The sequence below is a fragment of the Dipodomys merriami genome, unplaced genomic scaffold, assembly GCF_024711535.1.
Source record: "Dipodomys merriami isolate MVZ:Mamm:240054 unplaced genomic scaffold, mDipMer1.0.p SCAF_1, whole genome shotgun sequence".
NCBI classification, from domain to species: domain Eukaryota; kingdom Metazoa; phylum Chordata; class Mammalia; order Rodentia; family Heteromyidae; genus Dipodomys; species Dipodomys merriami.
The window spans coordinates 103,896,081-103,915,416 of record NW_027202270.1 but is presented as its reverse complement, the minus strand read 5'-3'; the positions used below and the strand labels follow the sequence as shown (position 1 = coordinate 103,915,416).

At 37.5% G+C, this 19,336-nt stretch overlaps 1 protein-coding gene across 3 annotated transcripts in view; it reads left to right on the top strand.

Moving 5' to 3' along the window:
- The window catches only part of Slc25a21 (solute carrier family 25 member 21), a 549,817-nt gene that overhangs the window by 504,697 nt on the left and 25,784 nt on the right, over positions 1-19,336 (top strand). For all 3 annotated transcript variants that reach the window (XM_070026825.1, XM_070026841.1, XM_070026833.1), the window contains one exon: positions 13,507-13,671. In XM_070026825.1, the coding sequence (XP_069882926.1) occupies positions 13,507-13,671 (165 nt within the window). The remainder of the gene's footprint in view (positions 1-13,506; positions 13,672-19,336) is intronic.

Sequence of the window (19,336 nt, the reverse complement as noted above, 5' to 3'; positions counted from 1 at the left end):
TATAGACATATTCTAGTTATTACAAATGAGAGAAACCATGACGTCTATGGTTCTTTGGGTCTGGCTTACTTCACTTAATGTAATTTTTTCCAAGTCTTTCCATTTCCTTATGAAGTGTAGATACACCTGTTTTCTTGATATGGTTTCATATTTTAGCTATGGTAAATAATTCTGCAATGAACATGATTCTGCTGGTGGCATTAGTGCCAGCTGGTTTGTTATCATTTGGATTAATTCCCAAGACTGGATTGCTGGGTCATGGGGGAGCTCTAAGTTTAGTTTTTTGAGGAACCTCCATACTGGTTTCCATAATGGTTGAACAAGCTTACATTCCCACCAACAATGTAGTAGTGTTCCCTTTCAGTCACACCCCTGTCACCATCTGTTATTATTAGTTTTCTTGATAATGGCCATGCTAACTGAATGTTGTTTGGATTTGCATTTCTTTTATGGCCAGAGATATTGAACACTTCTTCATGAGTCTATTGGCCATTCTTATTTCTTCTTCATAGAAGTGTTTCTTTAAGTCTTTAGCTCACTTAGTGATGGGGTTGTTGTTTCTTTGAGGATTTATATTTTGGGGGTTTAATTTTTTGAGCTCTCAGTATACAAGACCATTGTAATATGTATAGCTAGTAAAGATCTCCAGATCTGTGGACTTTCTATTTATCATGCTAGCTTTGTCCTTTGCCATGCAGAAACTCTTTAGTTTAATGCAAATCCATTTATCCAGCCTTTCTTTGGCTTGTTATGTTCCTTTGCTTAGGGATTTTTGACCTATGCCAAGGAGCCCTAGTGTTTCCTCTATTCCTACCTGTAATATTTTCAGGGTATCTGCTTTTACCTCAAGGTCTTTGATCCATTTGGAATTGAGTCTGGTGTAGGGTGATATATAAGGATCTAACTTCAGTTTTCTACATGTGTACTGCCAATTCTGCCAGCACCATTTGTTGAAGATGCTGTCTTTCTTCCATCCTATGTATCAAAGATTTTTATAACTACAGATTTGTAATAGAGTTTGAAGTTTGGTATTCTTCCAGCATTGTTTTTCCTGATAAGAATTGTATTTGTTATTTAGGGTCTCCTATTATTTCATGTGCATTTTTGATTGCTTCTTCTATGTCACTGAAGAATATTGTTGGGATTTTGATGTGTCTTGCATTGAATTTGTAGATAGCTTTGGTACATATTGCCATTGTCATGATTATACTATGAATTCTTAACTGCTTTCCTCCCTACCCCCCCCACACCTACTTCATTCATCTTCCCCTCTCTGCTCGGCTCCACCCCTCTCCCCTCTTGCATATATCTATTTCTTAGTGTTGATTTTATTGGGCTTTGACCTAGTCTTTCTAAAAGATTGTGCTATTTAAAACATTATCTTGGGCTGGGAAGGTGGCTCAATGGTAGAGTACTTTCCTTGCATGCATGAGTCCCTGGGTTCAATTCCTCAGCACCACATAAGCAGAAAAAAGCCGGAAGTGGTGCTATGGCTCAAGTGGTAGGGTGCTAGCCTTGAGGTGAAGAGCTGAGGGACAGCGCCCAGGCCCAGAGTTCAGGCTCAACAACCGACAAAAAAATAAAATAAAATAAAAAATAAAACATTATCTTTTTGGATAAAATTTCAAAGTTTAGATTCATAGAAAAAGTAGGAAAAGGTGCATAGATTGTTCACAAACCATTTTTCCCCCACACCTGCCTTGCCTTCAACATCCATTAATCCCTGGAATCCACTAATCTTTTTTACAGTCTCCATAATTTTCATTTCAACATGCAATCCATATAAAAAAATTATACTACTTTTTTCCATACTGAATTGTTACCACAGTGTATTTCTATGCTGGTGTCATATCTCAGTCACCTAGAATACTTTCAGTGCTTAATAATCACACATGTGGGTTCCATTCAAGATAGTATAGGTCAATGGAAGTCATACTAAACTACTGACTGCAGTTACCTCTAAAGATGACAAGAATGGAACAGTGGAAATAAAAGTTTAAGATACAGGCTTTTTCATAGTTCAGTGTTTTAGTGAGCTATATTCAGATGTTGTCTGTGAGCATTTACTTTAGATAAATACTCTAATACTGAGCACTATCCCCATCCTTCAATACTTACTTTAAGAGGCAATGCATGTTTATTATAGAAAATTTAGAAAATACAGAACACTACAAAGAAAAGTATATAATCAGAGAAATGTTTCTAATGGACCTGGCAGGGTCAAGCCTTCTGAGCTGATCTTGTAGAAATGACTTTCTGCCCCATCTTTGGGCTCAACCTTGCATAATTTAGGCTCCATGGACTTTATTCAAAAATAAAAGGAACTCAAGTTTTTCCTATCCTCTATTATTAATTTTTAAACCTTTATAAAAAATTATTGAAGAACATATATACTTAGAACTGTCTAGAAAAGTAGTTGCAGAAAGAACAAAGCAGGGTTTGGGAAGATCACACTAAATTCCCATGATGCATTTCACCATTTCCTAACCCAGTGGCCTTGGTAAAATGGGACTATTCAAGGACTGGGGGAAGTGGTGCTGCAGCTCAAGTGGTAAAGAGCTAGCCTTGAGCTGAAGAGCTGAGGGACAGTGCTGAGGCCCAGAGTTCAAGTCCCCCAACCAACAAAAGCAATCAAGGATTGGGAATGTGACTTCATGGTAGAGTGCTTGCCTGCATTCATGAAGCTCTGGTTTCAATTCCTCAGTACCACATAAACAGAAAAGGCTGGAAGTGGCTCTGTGGCTCAAGTGGTAGAGTACTAGCCTTGAGCAAAAGAAGGGCCTGAGTTCAAGCCCCAGGTCTGGAAAAAAAATGGGACTATTCAGTCCATTTTCCTTATAGCAAGACATTTCTACAGTGCATAGAAGCACAAGCTCTGGAGATACATCTTAATTATTGAGTGTTATGGCCTCACACTCCATACCTTAACTATAGCCCAGTTTCCTCTTTTGTTAGATAAAAATAACAGTAATAATCATGTCAAATGGTGTCGTGAGGGTGATGCTGCATATACAGGTATAAATCTACAATAGTAAGTGGTGATAGTTTAATAAATGTTAGTAATTATCACAATGTACTTTTGTGAGAATTTTAAATGTGACAATATACACAAAGGTCTTAACAGAGCCTGGCAAATGGTAGACACTTAACCAGTAATAACTATTTCTAGAGGCAAGTTGATCTTATAGATCCTTAAGTAGAGACAGATGTCTCCTGAAATATTGCTCAAATTAATAGTGAGCAGTTGTACCTGCCCCTAGTGGTAGAAACAGGAACAGCTTACTGAGTGATCTTGTATCCACTTTACATCATTCTCCAGTGCTAGAACCATCCAGTCTTTTTATTTTATTTTATTTTGTACTAAACTGACCCCATAATTGCAGATTTGGGGGTCATGATGTGATGCTTCAATATGGGTATGCATTTTATAATAACCAAATCAAAATATTTAGATTATCCATGATCTCATACACTTTCTTTTCTTTATGGTAATAGCATAAGTCCTCTCTTCTAACTATTTTGAATATACTAAATATAATATGGTCAATCACAATCATTATATGGCTCAATAAAATTCCAGAACTAATCCCTACTAACAGTAATACAAAAGCTCCTCAAAAAATTATTGTTTATGTTTTTGGTTGGTCGTGGGGCTTGAACTCTAGGCTTGGGTGATGTCACTGCGCTCTTCAGCTCAAGGTGAGCGCTCTACCTCTTGAGCCACAGCACCACTTCCAGTTTTCTAGTGGTTTATCGGAGATAAGAGTCTCATGGTCTTTTTCCTGCCCAGGATGGCTTTGAACCACAATCCTCAGATCTCAGCCTCCTGAGTAGCTAGGATTGTAGGTGTGAGCCACCAGTGCCCGGCTTCCTCAAAAAATTAAAAGTAGAACTACCATTTGATCCTACACTCCCATTGCACAAGTATATATTCAAAAATAAAATCAGTGTGTTAAGGAGATAATTAACACTAATGTTGATTGTGACATTATTTATAATAGCCAAGATATGGAATCAACTTAACTGTCCCTCAACCAATGACTAGATAAAAAAAAATGTGATATGTGTGTCGATATGTATATATATATATGTATATATACACACATATAGCTACACATGTATAATATATGTATATATTTGCATATAACAAAGCACTTTCCAACTATTAAAAAGGAACAAAAATCTTTTCATTGGTGCAGCATAGAAGACATTATGTTAAGCAAAATAATTCAGGCAGAAAGACAAGAGCATGTGATCAAATGCATATAAAGAATATAAAGAAGTTGCTCTAATAGAAATTAAAAGTAGAATAGTGGTTACCAGAGTCCGGGGAGGAAAAGAAAGATGGAAAATGAGGAGTGATGAGCCTGTATTCTTTATTAAGAGTTAGACTAGCTGCCTGCTTGCAGCCTATTGCCGGAGTCTTTAAATTCAAAGTTAGGTCTTTAAACTCATGAACAGTGGCAGCCAGCTAACTGTTGGCACTAAAGATGAAACTAAAAGCATTTGAGGCCACTCTGGAAAGAATTCAGCCACAACCAAGATGTTCTATGAACACAGCATTAGGGTGGAATCCTCATCAAGCTTCTTAGCTGCTTCATGTAGAAGGATATAGACCGAGCTCATTTTCACCTTTGTCAGCTACCAATTGTGGCAGACAATAAATGCTTAGGTTGCATGCAGAGTGGCTGGCCAGATGACTTGACAGAACCTTTAAGAAAAGCAGCCAGGTGCTGGTGGCTCATACCTATAATCCTAGCTACTCAGAAGGCTGAGATCAGAGGATCATGGTTCAAAGTCAGCCCATGCAGAAAAGTCCATGAGACTCTTATCTCTCTAATTAGCCACCAGAAAACTGGAAGTGGCACTGTGACCCAAGTGGTAGAGAGCTCGCCTTCAACTGAATTGCTGAGGAACACCGCCCATGCCTAGGGTTCAAGCTCCACAACCAACACACACACACACACACACACACACACACACACACACACACACACACACACACACACACACACACAGAGATGGAGCATAAGGATTGCCACAAATTCTGCTGCATAAAACATGCACTAGAAGGTGTAGGTAGAGGTGGAGGCCTCCTTTGCCATGTTGGGAAGAACAGTATGGTGCCCTGTGAAGCATGAGGTCCAGAGTAAGGAGTGCTCTAGCTGAGATCCAAATGCAGTACCGGTGCTCCTTTAAAGTTCTTGCGGGCTACGTGCTGGGAACTGTAGCTCTGGACCCCCAGTGCAATCGCCACCAAGCCTTCCCCAGCACATCTGTTTCTGTACTGGCTGCAGCTGCCCTGCTTGTCCTCTGTTGGCTGGGCTGATTCTTTAGCCAGGCAGAAATATGTTTCTCACAGAATCTGCTTTCCTACATACTTTAGCCATAAGCAGTTTCAAAAATATGAAGGAAATGATGGTTTGGGTTCCTGATGCAGCTCTCCTATCCTTTCAATGGATATACAGAATATTTCAGTAAGTGTGCTTGTCTTGCCTCCACTTTTCTAGTTACTGCCCTATCAGCTAAAGACCATAATCCCTGCTATACTTCCTCTCAATTCCAATACCAGAATCTTGGCCAGCATCTTAAAACTCACAGGAAGCAAAGAAAACTCTAATTTAAACACACTTGGCCTTCTGCGGAGAGCAAATAATCACAGAGTTGTCATGATCTGGTTTGATTCAGTGGGTGTAAAAACAATTTTAGATAAAATCAGGATAGACCTCAATTTCCCCCATCCTTCAAACTAAACCCAAGCAAAGGCTTACTCTGGTTTATAATCTCTCTGGTTTAGCACTAAGCTTACCCAAGGATTTCGCTACCATAGATGGTTTACGTGTCCAGTCCTGCCAAGAGTGTGACTTTGTAGCTTAGTGTCCTCATAGGGCCTTTTTCTTCTCCAAATAGATGCATTGTTTTTTATCTGCACTTTAAGAACTAAAAGCCTCCTATCAGTTGTGCTAGGTCACATAGTGTTTGGTTGGCATGCTCTTGGTTAACCTGGAAAATGTGAATTTCTCCCCAGAAGCAAAATCTTGGATGAATTGTTTCCCAGTTTTTCTCTCCACTTTGAAATGTACTTCAAAGTTATTATTTGGCTAAAGGGTTATTTTCCTTCCCTTGAGGTCTATAGGATTTGCCTCTGATGTGTGGCTGGGACACAGGTTTTTCTTCTACTCTATCATTTTTGTCTACATTACACATGAATATAATCATTCTCCTTCCCAAATATTAAACTAAACCTTTAGGAAATTGCAAAGGCCTGTTGTTTAGTTTTTAAAGATGTTCAATTTAAATAAAGAATAGTCTTCTTACTTACTTGATCTATAATTATAATTTTAAGGATTGATGAACAGATAATAAATGACTAATTGATGGTAAGGTCTTTAAGAATATGAATTTTTAAAGTTAATTCAGGATTTGGATAGTATCATTAAATATAGCTTCATACATTTTATTCTGAAAGCAGAAGAGTTTACTAGAGACAAATTAGATCATACATGATAGCCCAAAACCCACTAATTACTTTCTTCATATAATCTACTACAAGTGTTAAACTTAATTATATTATGTAGGGTCAACGTGTAAATAGGAAGGCTGTATTTTGTGATCATCCCCTAAATGAGTGAAGTTGAGGTCTATCGAGAATAGAGGTGTGTGTGTGTGTGTGTGTGTGTGTGTGTGTGTGTGTGTGTGTGTGTACAAGTATTGTGAGATGCCAGCTTCAGGAGTATAAAACAACATTAACTATGGTACCCTAAGTTCACATTTTTCCTGCATTACTACATAAAACTATCTGGCAACTGTTCAGTACCTAAACTGTTTCTTTCCAGTCTATGATACTTATAGGCAGAAAAGAAAATTATGCTTATGAATCCGTTCCTATAGCCATCTTTCAGCAATAACTCAAAGGGCAGCCAAGTTACCTCTCTATTATCATTTACAGAAAATAGACTTCAGTCTTCCACTCAGCTGTGCCAAGAATCAAGACTTTGAGGCAATGATAATAGCTACCATTTACAGACCTTGGAAGATATCTTGCATGTCCTTTATTATATTTGATTTTTTAAAAACCCTTATATGATTTCATAAACTTCTAAAGGAATACTTGTATCAGAAGTTCATTATAGTAATTTTATGGAATTCTATAAAGAAAACACAATTGGTGACTTCTTCCAACACTTTGTTCTATCCTCATCCTGCTGGTCACTATGTGAGCTCTTCTCCTTTTCCCAGCACTCATTTCAGATCCTCCTAGTATGTCTAGAAGGGTGATGGATTTATTCCCATTTTCTAAGTAGGACAAAAAATGGCAGTGATGTGAGTAGTGGACTGAGCATTAATACAGACGTCTCTAGTCAACCATATTGATTTCTTTGGGATAAAGCAATCCAGATAATTAAGAAGTTCAAAGGAAAAAGAATTCAAAAGAAAGTATTTTTATAACTATGAGAAAACCAAGTTTCCTTTCTTATTGTCAGTCTTAGTCATCTTCCTTGGTGCTCCTAAAATAGTACAGAGAAGTAGTGTCAGTCCCTTTTTTCATATAGGGGTGCCCAATCCACCCCCCCAAGAATGACTATTGGTCATCAACTGTTGGCAAAGTTTTGGGGCTCATTATCTGCTGCTGGGGGCGAGGGGGGTTGGGGGGGTGAGGCAGGGAGAGAGTTAATAGAAAAGTATTTTCTACTTGAAGATTATTTATAAGTCGATCTGAGCTGGATGCCAGTAGGTCATTCCTATAATTCTTGCTACTCAGAAGGCTGAGCTCTAAGGATCATGGTTCAAAACCAGGTCAAGCAGGAAAGTCTGTAAGCCTTATCACAACTAATGACCAAAAAGCCAGGGGTGAGCCATGGTTTAAAGTATAGTACCAGACATAAGCTAATGGATAGTGTTCAGGCCCTGAATTTTAAGCCCCAGTACTGGTACAAAGTGGAAAAAATGTCAATCTGTTCAGCCAAAATAACTCTAGATAGAATAGTTAAACAATAACTAATATTTGGGGTATCTTTTTTGTTCATAATCATGTGCCATTAAAATAATCTATAATGATGAATTAATGAAATAGCTAAGCTAAAAGAAATGTATAAATGTACAAATGTGATTTTAAATTGGAGTTTTGTCCTTTTGCCTACATTTTGAAGGAAGGTTTTTCTTTTCTCAAATTTATGAAAAAAAAAATTTAAGACCTTATTTGAGTAATGAAATATGTATGTGATCTTCTGTCTCCTGAAGAGCCAGCTTATTTTCCTACCTAAATGTAGCAAGAAGGACTCCCTAAAACAAAGCAGTATTTTTCTGATGGTTCATGTTTGGACACATGATTCATTGTGTAAAGGTTGCATCCGGTTTCCTTTCCAGCCACGTGGTGAAATCTTGTGCTTGAAAATACAACCAAATTCACCTTGCATAAGAAGCAAGTGAAGGAATGAATGTGGAACATGCTGTCCTTTGACATGCTGTGTCTAGAGCTCTTTTGTTGGCCCTAAAGATGGAGGAAATTCAGATACACCTATGCCTGCACTATTGGCCACACTCTGAGAGCTATTTACCCAGGGAACAATGCCTGCTGCCTAAAACTCTGCTGTGATCTCACAAGCAACCAGAGCCAGTTATAGTCAGTAGTTGAATGGAAGAACTCCAGAAAAAAATAGCCCAGGCTGCCATAAGTCATCTCAGTGATTTGTTGGTAGTTCTGTCAGAGTAAGGAAATAATGCCCCACACTGTGTCTGGGAGCATTGTTTAAAGGAGATTCATATTCTCTCTCTCTCTCCTCTCTCTCCTCTCTCTCTCTCTCTCTCTCTCTCTCTCTCTCTCTCTCTCTCTCTCTCTCTCTCTCTCTCTCTCTCTCTCTTCTGTCTCTCTCTTTCTGTCTCTCTCTTTCTGTCTCTCTTTCTGTCTCTCCCTCTCTTCCTTTCTTTGAATCTTTTTACTTTTTAATAAATTTTATTACATATATATGAGATTTACCACATGTCATGGGATGGATAGGTAGATAGATGGTAAAACAGTTCCTGTAGTGTAGCAGATATACATCTCTATCTTTTCATGTAGTTCTTTTGTGTCACAAGAGCTGCTAAAATCTAATTTAACAAAAATCCTAATACAGTACAATTTTTCTAGCTGTAGTGCTCATGTCAGACATTAGATATCATTTTTTCATCCTGTAAATCTGCTATTTTGTATCCTTTGAACTATATTTCTCCAATTCCTCCCCTCATCTTCCTGCCCTGTTAACTATGGTTTTTCTGTGTATATTTGACTTTTTTTTTACAACACTAGTTGAACTCAGACCCTTGAGAGAGGCCTTCAGACCTTTTTACTTTTACTATTTTACCAATAATTTTCCCCCCAGACCAGCCTGAACCATCCTTGCCAAGTGCCTAGAGTGACAATCAAATGCCACTGCGCTCAGCTTTCTCCTGGTTGAGATGGGGTTTCTCACAAACTTTTCACCTGGGCTAGCCTCAAACCATGATTTTTCTTATCTTAGCTTCCTGACTATCTAGAATTACACCTGTCAGCTACCTGGCAGTATCTTGTTTTTTAATGCAACATTCTTTTTCTCTAAACAGAAACTGGACTCCGTGTTTATAACTATTGTGAAATACTCCCCTTGATACACACAAAAATTATCAGCATATCCCTACAAATAAAAACTAAGGCAAAAAGTAGTTAAGATTTTAGCATATGAGCAATGTACTCTGCACTTTAGCATAGCATGTGGTACCTAGAAGGCATTTCCATATATGTATGAATGAAAGTTGGAGTTTCCAGCATTAGCTTAGCCAAAACCAAAGTTAAAGAAGATGTTAAATTATTTCAAATATTCACATGGAAAAACTTCTGGCAGATACTAGTGAACAGAGGATTTGGATAAAGCAATGTTGATAGTATGATATCACCAGGAGCTAGACTCTAACTTGCTCTTCTCTACTTGCAGCTCTTTGTAGTCAGGGAAAGCACACACAGAAAAGTAATTCAGTCCACAACTGGTAACCAACTAGGAAAACTGGAGTGATTCTAAATAGCACAAGGAAACTGAACTGAGAGAGGTATCTGGCTAGCTTGGATAGTATTGGAATCATTTGGCTGAAGATGCTAATCAGTTACCATTTTGTTTTGAAATGGAAGCCTAGTAATCAAATAGGTTTAGTAAAATTCCCTGTGTTTATAGAAATCTAGTCAAAATGATTCTATATTTTCCTATTTCAGCATCCTAGTGGAAGTTACATTTTGCCTCTCTAATTGAATATTTGCTTACATGTGTGTAATACAACATCCCTGAATGGAGAAAAAACACTATCATATTTCTATTTTTTGTAGGCATTAGACTTCCTGTTTTTCTTTATCTTATGTTAAGACCCTAACTTGCCAGACCATGTTCATAGTATTATCTGTTATTTTATCAATTGGATGAGTAAAGTCCAAAAATCTTATCACCTATGTATAATAAAAAGATAAAAGCACAAATTGGAAGTCCACAGCTCTCAGTGTGAGTGCTGACACTACCATTCACTTTGTAATCTTGGCTAAGTAACTTCACTTCTGAGCCTTAGTGTCCTCATCTATCAAATGAGGATAATGGTAATATCTATATCATACAATGCACACAAAGTCCCAATCTAAGATTGACAAGCAATCTTAGGTATCTATTCCAGATGTCTGGTAACAGAGATGAAAGTATTTTCCAGGCTCTAAAGCCATGTGGTGGGGCCAAGCCTGTGTACTTTTCCTTTCCTATGGTCCCATGTAGTTGTTTCCTGAGAGCCACACGGAATGTTCAAGGATGGTCATTTTGAGGGACAGAGAAGAGACAAATTTACAGACCATAGAGAGAAGGGCCATAGGAGAAAAGGCCCTGGGGCGAGACATTATGCCTAAAAGAAGACTTGTAGCAGCCCATACTTGGATTTTGTTGAGTCTCAGAGAAAGCAGACCTAGTATCTCGCATTCTGCAGCATTCTGGGGTAGATCTGATCACAAGGCTTCAGGATTCTGGAAAAAAAAAAAAGTAAAAGCCAGTAGGAAGAAGAAGGAATACACTCTAAGAATGTTCTGTCCCTTCCCTCTCCCCACCCCCAGTTAGATCCACCTTTGGACTGCCTTCAACAGAGAAATAGCATATGTTACTTTATTATCATTTTAACTATATATAATTATTGGCACAATTGTTGCTATTATTATATACAGATAAATACAGAGGATGTATTTATTGGGACCTAAAATCATTGACTTACTTATCATCTCAATCCTATGAGAATGTCCATTATGATCCTTGTTTGCAAAATAAATGAAGAAACATTAGAAAGGATGAAATACTTGTCAGTAGGCAAACAACTAGAGTTCAGACTCCAACAGGCATAAGTTTAAATTCCATGAGCTACAATTTCTTGTGTCCACCCAGTGCCCATGCCAATGAAAACCAGAAAACACAATCATTAAATGCTATTTTGAAGGGCAGGAAAATGCGATCACAGTGTTCAATGTGCATAAGTGAAAGTGGAACCAGGCAATTTCAGGGGATAGGAGCAGTTGGGGGGGGGGGAATGATGGAAGGGGTACACTAATCAAGATGCATTGTAGTCACAGATTAGCATGTTAAATTGAAGCTCCCTTGTACAAATACTTAAACATTAAAATTTAAAAAATAATTCATTCTATTTGACTATTTGCCAACCCTGAGATCTCCTTTCAAGAGAGAAATGTTATCTAACCTGTTTAGTCATCTCATTCTGTTCATTTAGCAAACTATGATTTTAAAATAGTAAACACATATTTAGCCATTCACTGTTTTCTACAATCCGGAAGTGTCATTGGTTCCTCCATTTGTCTAGACCTTTGAATGGCCTCTGAACTCCCTATCTCCTTGCTGTTTGGAGGGACCTTGGTTGAGTGAAGACACAGAGAAAGCTGAGACTTTGTGTAGGGAATCTTGCACTGGTCGATCTGGGTCTGGGCAGCCTTACTTCTACCTATTCCTATTCTCCCATCCCCAGGAAAGCATCTCTTCTACTTTTCCTGTCTCTAGGCTGCCTTCCTCAGAATAAGAAAGCAATGCCCATGCAGATTTCTCAGTATTGCCAGAGCTTGTACTACACATGTCCTCATCTCTCTTGTAAATTAAAATCTAATAATTGGATTGGTAGCTTATCAAAATGCAAACAAAATTGTGTAAAACAGTGAAATTAATCATGGCAAGTTTTTTTTTGGTTTTCCTCTATGAGATGTCTATTTTAAGACACATTCATTCTCACATAGCATTTTCACATTACAAAGAAAAGCTTTCTTAAGATTAATGTAATTTATTGCAATTAATCCTCTTAAATGAAAAGATGACATTGAGCATGAATGGTAGCTAGTTGGAGTTTTCTTTTATCAGATAACTATAAGATTTACTGTATAAATAAGCACATTTAAATGTTTTGTATTAATTATATAACTTTAAATACAAGTTGAATGAAAAGTCTTAATTGGATTTTCTCCTTTCTGTTCTGCTGATGAAGCCTTAATTGCATATAATAATAAAATACCTTTAGTCTGAAAGCACATCATACTGCAGTGACGGCCCAGCAATCTACTTCAGTAAAACACCAAACAAATGTCATGTCAATGCTTGCCTTGTGGGAAAAAAATTAAACACAGAACATTTTCCCCTATTTAGTATTCAGTCAAAATACAAGTAGAAGAGGTATCCTGTGTACAGTGTCTTTGAAAAGGAAAAATCACTCATACTTTTTAAAGAAAAAAAATCCATGCATGGTTGTTATGAATCATAAAACTCACAGCAAACTGCCATGAGCTCTTTAGCAAGATCCAAAGGCAAATCAGATTCTAGCAGTCAAAGAGTTTAGTTAATCGGAGGACTAGAAAAGGATAAATTATAGGTAATCTGCTCTCCTAATAGCATTGATCCATAACTTATCTCAGCAGGTGATGCCCAGATGAAGTGTTCAACTTATTGAGATATGGACATTCAACACTTTCCATGGCCAATTCCTAACCTAGCACCAGTTTCAATTCTTGAGACAATGGAATGAGACTTATTTTAGCATTCTCTTTAGAAAAATATATTTAGGGAGGTAAATATGCTAGATCCAAGAGCCAAATATAAATTCTTTTCAGATGATGTATATTGATGGATTACTGATTTATCTTTATAGCTAATCCTCTCTGTTAGAGTGGATAAACCAGAGCTGGATACAATTATTTACACATTGAGAGTAGTGATGATTACTACATGGCATTAGTTCACTAATTCCACCAAAGTTGTTCTTTTCTTTGCCAAATATCTTCCCCATGAAGCCTGTTGTTATGCACACAAATTTGTTTTCTTTGGGAGTTTTCTAATTTTAAAAAGCACAGACCAACAAGGCATGAATCTTCATGTTTGAGAAAATAGTTCCCACTATTCCCACTGACTTGAAGGGAAGCTAACATGTCAATTCATTCCACAATCCCAAAGATGATCTTTCTTGCTTTGCTGCTCTCTCCTATAGCACCCATCCACTTTGAGTTATGCAAAACAAATCATTAAGAAGGATGGCCTAGGACTCCGGGGCCTCAACAAAGGACTTACAGCAACCTTGGGACGACATGGAGCTTTCAACATGGCTTACTTTGGCTTCTATCACAATGTCAAAATCATTGTTCCTGTCGAAGAGGTAACTATGTAACAGATCAAGATTCTGGGGTAGGGGAAAGCTCTCTCAATGATAATAGCTTTATTTGTAGACTTTTTATGATGTCCTATCACTGTTCAGAATATTGACAGACATTACCTAATTTGATCATCACATCAGGCCTTACATATTGAATGTTGTTATCCCTCTTTAGAATCAACACACTGAGGCATAGGAACGTCCAGTACATTGCTCAGGATCCATTGTAAATAGTAAAGCAGAGGCTTGAACCCATGTCTGAAGCAAAAGTATATCTGCTTCATGAATGTTAATTACATAGGAATGCTGTTCAGTTATCACAAATAGGAATTCCTAGAAACTGTGTTATTAATTTTCATCTCAGTTACACCATTTTTCAACAAAGATGAAATTTCCATATTGAGCTCATGGAAGATAAGGTAAGCAAGTTTTACATAAGCATTAATATTAAAATTCACATAGCTTAATCTAAGTAGTGAATCGGCTTTTCTAAAATCACTTTCTTTTGATGCAATCTAATGATATAAACTATTAACATTATTTTATGGTAACTTACAGATGCTAAATGTCTTCAAACATCTACAATATAAAAGTAGCACAATGATATACAAGATGTTATGTCTAAAAACAAACTTTACAACTTCGGCAGGGGGTGGGGGTGGTAAGAGGGGAGAGGGGAGGAAGGGGAGAGGGGAAGGGATGGGAAGGGGAAACAAAGGAGGAAGCAACAATGTTTGATAAGAAATGTACTCATGGGGCTGGGAAGGTAGCTCAGTGGTAGAGTGCTTGCCTTGCATGCATGAGGCCCTGGGTTCGATTCCTCAGTACCACATAAGCAGAAAAAGCCAGAAGTGGTGCTGTGGCTCAAGTGGTAGAGTGCTAGCCTTGAGCTGAAGAGCTGAGGGACAGCGCCCAGGCCTAGAGTTCAAGCCCCATGACTGGCAACAACAACAAAAAAATGTACTCATTACCATGCCCATGAAAAAAAAAAAGTAGCACAAGCCGGGTGCCAGTGGCTCATGCCTATAATCCTAGCTATTCAGGAGGCTGAGATCTGAGGATCACAGTTAATAGCCATCCTGGGTAGGAAAGTCCATGAGACTCCTATCTCCAATTAATCACCAGAAAAAACCAGAAGCAGCACTGTGGCTCAAGTGGTAGAGTGCTCACCTTGAGCTAAAGATCTGAGTGACAGCACCCTGGCCCAGAGTTCAAGCCCCATGACAAAAATAAAATAAAATAAAAAAATTAAAGTATCATAGGATGTACTTTTAATCTGAAGGATTATAAAATTTCTCTCACTATAAGGCACATACCCATGATGCCAACCCTACTTTTTTGGAGTCTGAGCGAAATAACTCACCTAACATGAGAGAGATATTTATGCTTCCTTTGTGAAGCTACCGAAAGGCCTGAGGTAGATAGAAAGTAAACACAACAAAGTAGATTACATCAATGACTTACCTAAATATTACCTTTATGTGTGAGTGCATTTTAACATGCATATTATTGCAATAAAATGTTTTCGTTATGTTTGAAGTTGAAAAAAGATCAATTGATGTACATCTAGTCACAAATGGAAGAATTGTTTTTAAAATCCACAAGTACATAAACTTTAATTACTAAGATTATAATTATCTGTGTTAATAATCTGAGAATAATATTTTGTTTCAGTAATAGATTTTCCTAAGCCTTGCATCTATACACCAGGCACTCTGTAAGGCCCTAAGTGTTCTGAAATGATGGGATCTCAAGAGACCTCTCAAGAGGACAGGAAAAGGGAATCTGAACGGACACAACAACAATGGAATATCATGTTTAGATAAGCATCATATCGAGAGTTAACAATTTTACTTTTTAATGTGTATTTTTATTGTAAAGATACTATACAAAGGGATTACAGTTACATAAGTAAGGTAATAAGTAAACAATTTTATTTTTAAATCCTAAATAATGCCTGACAATATTTTACATATTCTCCAATTTGGTCCTTATAACTTTAGGCCCATTTCTTAAAATAAATCCCCCCTCCCAATTTTTTTCTCTCTCTTATTAATGTGTGTTAATTTTACAAAAGGGTTTTACTGTAGTTTTTCCACATATTTATATATACATATATAACATACTTTGATCAACTCCTCCATTACTCTTTTTTATTCTTCCTTCCCTAATTTTAAAATAATTATAATGGGTTACATTATTCTATTCCCATGTGTATCAAATACTTCAATTATAGTCAGTCTTCCTTCATCCACTTCTTCCATCCTCCCCCCACAAAAATGTTCCTGTGTTTTACAGTAGACTTATTCATTCATTTCTTAGGTGTAGAGTCCACATATAAGACATAATGTGAAGTTTGCCTCAGTCTGGCTTATTTCTCTTAACATAATGATTTCTAGTTCCACTCATTTTCCTGCAAATGACCTAATTCGTGGCTACATAGTGCTGCATTATGTAGATATACCACATTTCCTTTACCCATTCATCAGTTGATGGACTCAGATTGATTCCACAGTTTGACTATTATAAATAAAGCTGTGATAAACATGGGTATGCAGATACCTCTACCATAGGTAGACTTATAGTCCTTCAGATACATGTGCAGGACCACTGGATTTTTTGTGGGGAATAAATCTAGAAGAAATGGATACATTTCTAGATGCATATGACTATATCAGACGAAGAAAAGGATATAAACAGATAAAACAGATGTATAATGAACCATGAGACTGAAGCAATAATAAAGAATCTCCTAACAAAGAAAAAGTTCAGGGGCCTGGGAATGTGGCTTAGTGGTAGAGTGCTTGCCTAGCATGCATGAAGCCCTGGGTTCAATTCCTCAGTACCACATAAACAGAAAAAGCCAGAAGTGGCGCTGTAGCTCATGTTGTAGTCTTAACCTTGAGCAAAAAGAAGCTCAGGGACAGTGCCCAAGCCCTGAGTTCAAGCCCCAGGACTGGCAAAAAAAAAAAAAAAAAGAAAAAGCTCAGGGCTGATCAGATTCACTGCAGAATTCCACCAAACCTTAAAAGAACTAACACTAATGCTCTTCAAACTAAAATATACAATAGAAATGGAAAGAATGCTACCAAACTAATTCTATGAAGTCAGTAGTACCCTGAAACCAAAAATGTATAACCAAAACTTACACAAAAGAAAAGTATAAATGCCCTTGATTAATGTAGAAAATGTATTAATTAAAATGCTTGCAAATTTAATTCTACAACACATTTTAAAGATCATATACCAGCCAGGCACCAGTTATTCATGACTGTACTCTTCACTCAGGAAGCTGAGACCTAGAGTCTCTCACTCCAAAGCAGAAATGACATTGAGACTCCATCTCCAATTAACCAGCAAAATGTGGACTAGAGGCTTGGCATAAGTGATAGAGTGCCCCCTGATCAAGAAAGCCATATGAAATGTGAGGCCCTGAGTTCAGGACCCAGTACCAGCAGACACACACACACACACATACACACACACACACACGCACATGCACACGCACACGCACACACACACACACACACACACACAGATCATATACTATAACCAAATTTGTTTCATTGTAGAGACACAAGGACAGTTCAACATATATACATCAACAAACTTAATATAGCACACAAATAGAATCAGGGACAAAATTGCATTTTAACCTTAGTAGATGCAGATAAACTGACAAAATTTAAAATCATTTTATGATAAAAATCACTGAGGAAACAAGGAATAAAATGAACTTTACCACAATAAAGGCTACATCCAGCAAATCTATAGCCAACATCGCACTATGTGCAGAAAACCCCAAATTTCCTCAAAAATCAGGACTGAGACAAGGATGTCCATTTAGTATCTCTATTTAGTATAATGCTTGAATTATTAGCCAGATAAATGAAGCAAGAGAAAGAATAAAAGGGATACAAATAAGAAATTAAATGATAACCCTATACATTCAAAACCCAAAAGACTCCACAAAAACATCTTTTAGACCTAATAAATGCTTTCAGCAAAGTAACAGGATATAGAATCAACACACAAAAGAAGTTCAGTAGATTTTCAATATACCAAAAATGAGTATATTGAGAACAAAATCAGGAAAATAATTTATTCATAAGAACCTCAAGAAATCAATAAAATACACAGAAATAAAGCTTGGCAAAAAGGTGAAAGACCCTTTACAGTGAAAGTAATAAAAGGCTGAAGAAAAAAATTAAGGAAGACACTAGAAAATGGAAAGACCGCCCATGATCACAGGTTGGCCAAATTAACACTGCTAAAATGACCTTATTAACCAAAGTGATCTACAAATAGATGCAATTTCCACCAAAATTCCAATGACATTGTTCACAGAAATAGAAAAACAAAGGATTCTGAATAGCCAAAGCAATCCTCATGAAAAGAGAAATGCAGGAGGAAGATATCCAAGTATCTGACTTCTAATTATAATACAGAGCCATAGTAGCAACAATAACAACAACAACAACAAAAACATGGTAGTAGAGCAAAACCAACAGAATAGGAGAATGGAGCCAGAAATAAGCCCATGCTGTTGTGATTCTCAACCAAGGGGCTCAGACCATGCATTGGGGAAAAAAAACAGTCTTCTTAACAAGTGGTGCTGGAAAGCGTATGTATCCATATATTGAAGAATGAAACTAGATCCCTGTCTCTCACCTTAAGAAAAATCAATTCAAAAATAGGTCAAAAGCCAGGACCAGTGGCTCATGCCTGTAATGCTAGCTACTCAGGAGGATGAGATCTTAGGATCACAGTTCAAAGCGCAGCCCAGTTATCTCCAGTTCATAAAAAAAAAAAAAAAAAAAAAAAAAAAAAAAAAAAAAAAAACAAAAAACTGGAAGTAGAGCATTAGTTCAAATGGTAGAACACTAGCTTTGAGCAAAAAAGTTCAGGACAGTGCCCAAGCCCTGAGTTCAAATCAGCACATACACAAAAGAATGATCAAGTTAAGCAAAATAAGCCAGGTTCAGAAGGACAAAGGTCACAAATTTCTCTCATGTAAATGCTAGATATAAATAATAAACATATACATGCACAATCATAAATACCATAAACACATGTGCATAACATGTTGGTAGTTGTGGGACTTCTTGTTTTGTTTTTTGTGTTTTTTGTTTTTGTTGGTTGTGGGTCTTGAACTCTGGGCCTGGGCACTGTCCCTCAGCTCTTCAGCTCAAGGCTAGGGCTCTAGCACTTGAGCCACAGCGCCACTTCCCGTTTTCTGGTGGTTAATTGGAGATAAGAATCTCATGGACTTTCTTGCCCGGGCTGGCTTTGAACTGCAATCCTCAGAACTCAGCCTCCTGAGTAGCTAGGATTACAGGTATGAGCCACCAGCACCAGGCTCCCCCATCCCCCTACCCCATTCGTGGAGCCTGAACTCTAGGCCTGGGTGCTGTCCCTCAGCTCTTCAGCTCAAGGCTAGTGCTCTACCACTTGAGCCACACACTTCTGGCTTTTTCTGCTTATGTGGTGCAAGGAATGGAGCCCAGGGCCTCATGCATGCAAGGCAAGCACTCTACTACTGGGCGAGTTGTGGGACTTTTTGAGGGGACTTTTGGAAGAAAAAGAAACCCATTGCACCTCTGAATGTAGATAGCACACTGAAACTCACTGAAGGGAATAGGAACAGTTAGAATTAACAAGAAACTTG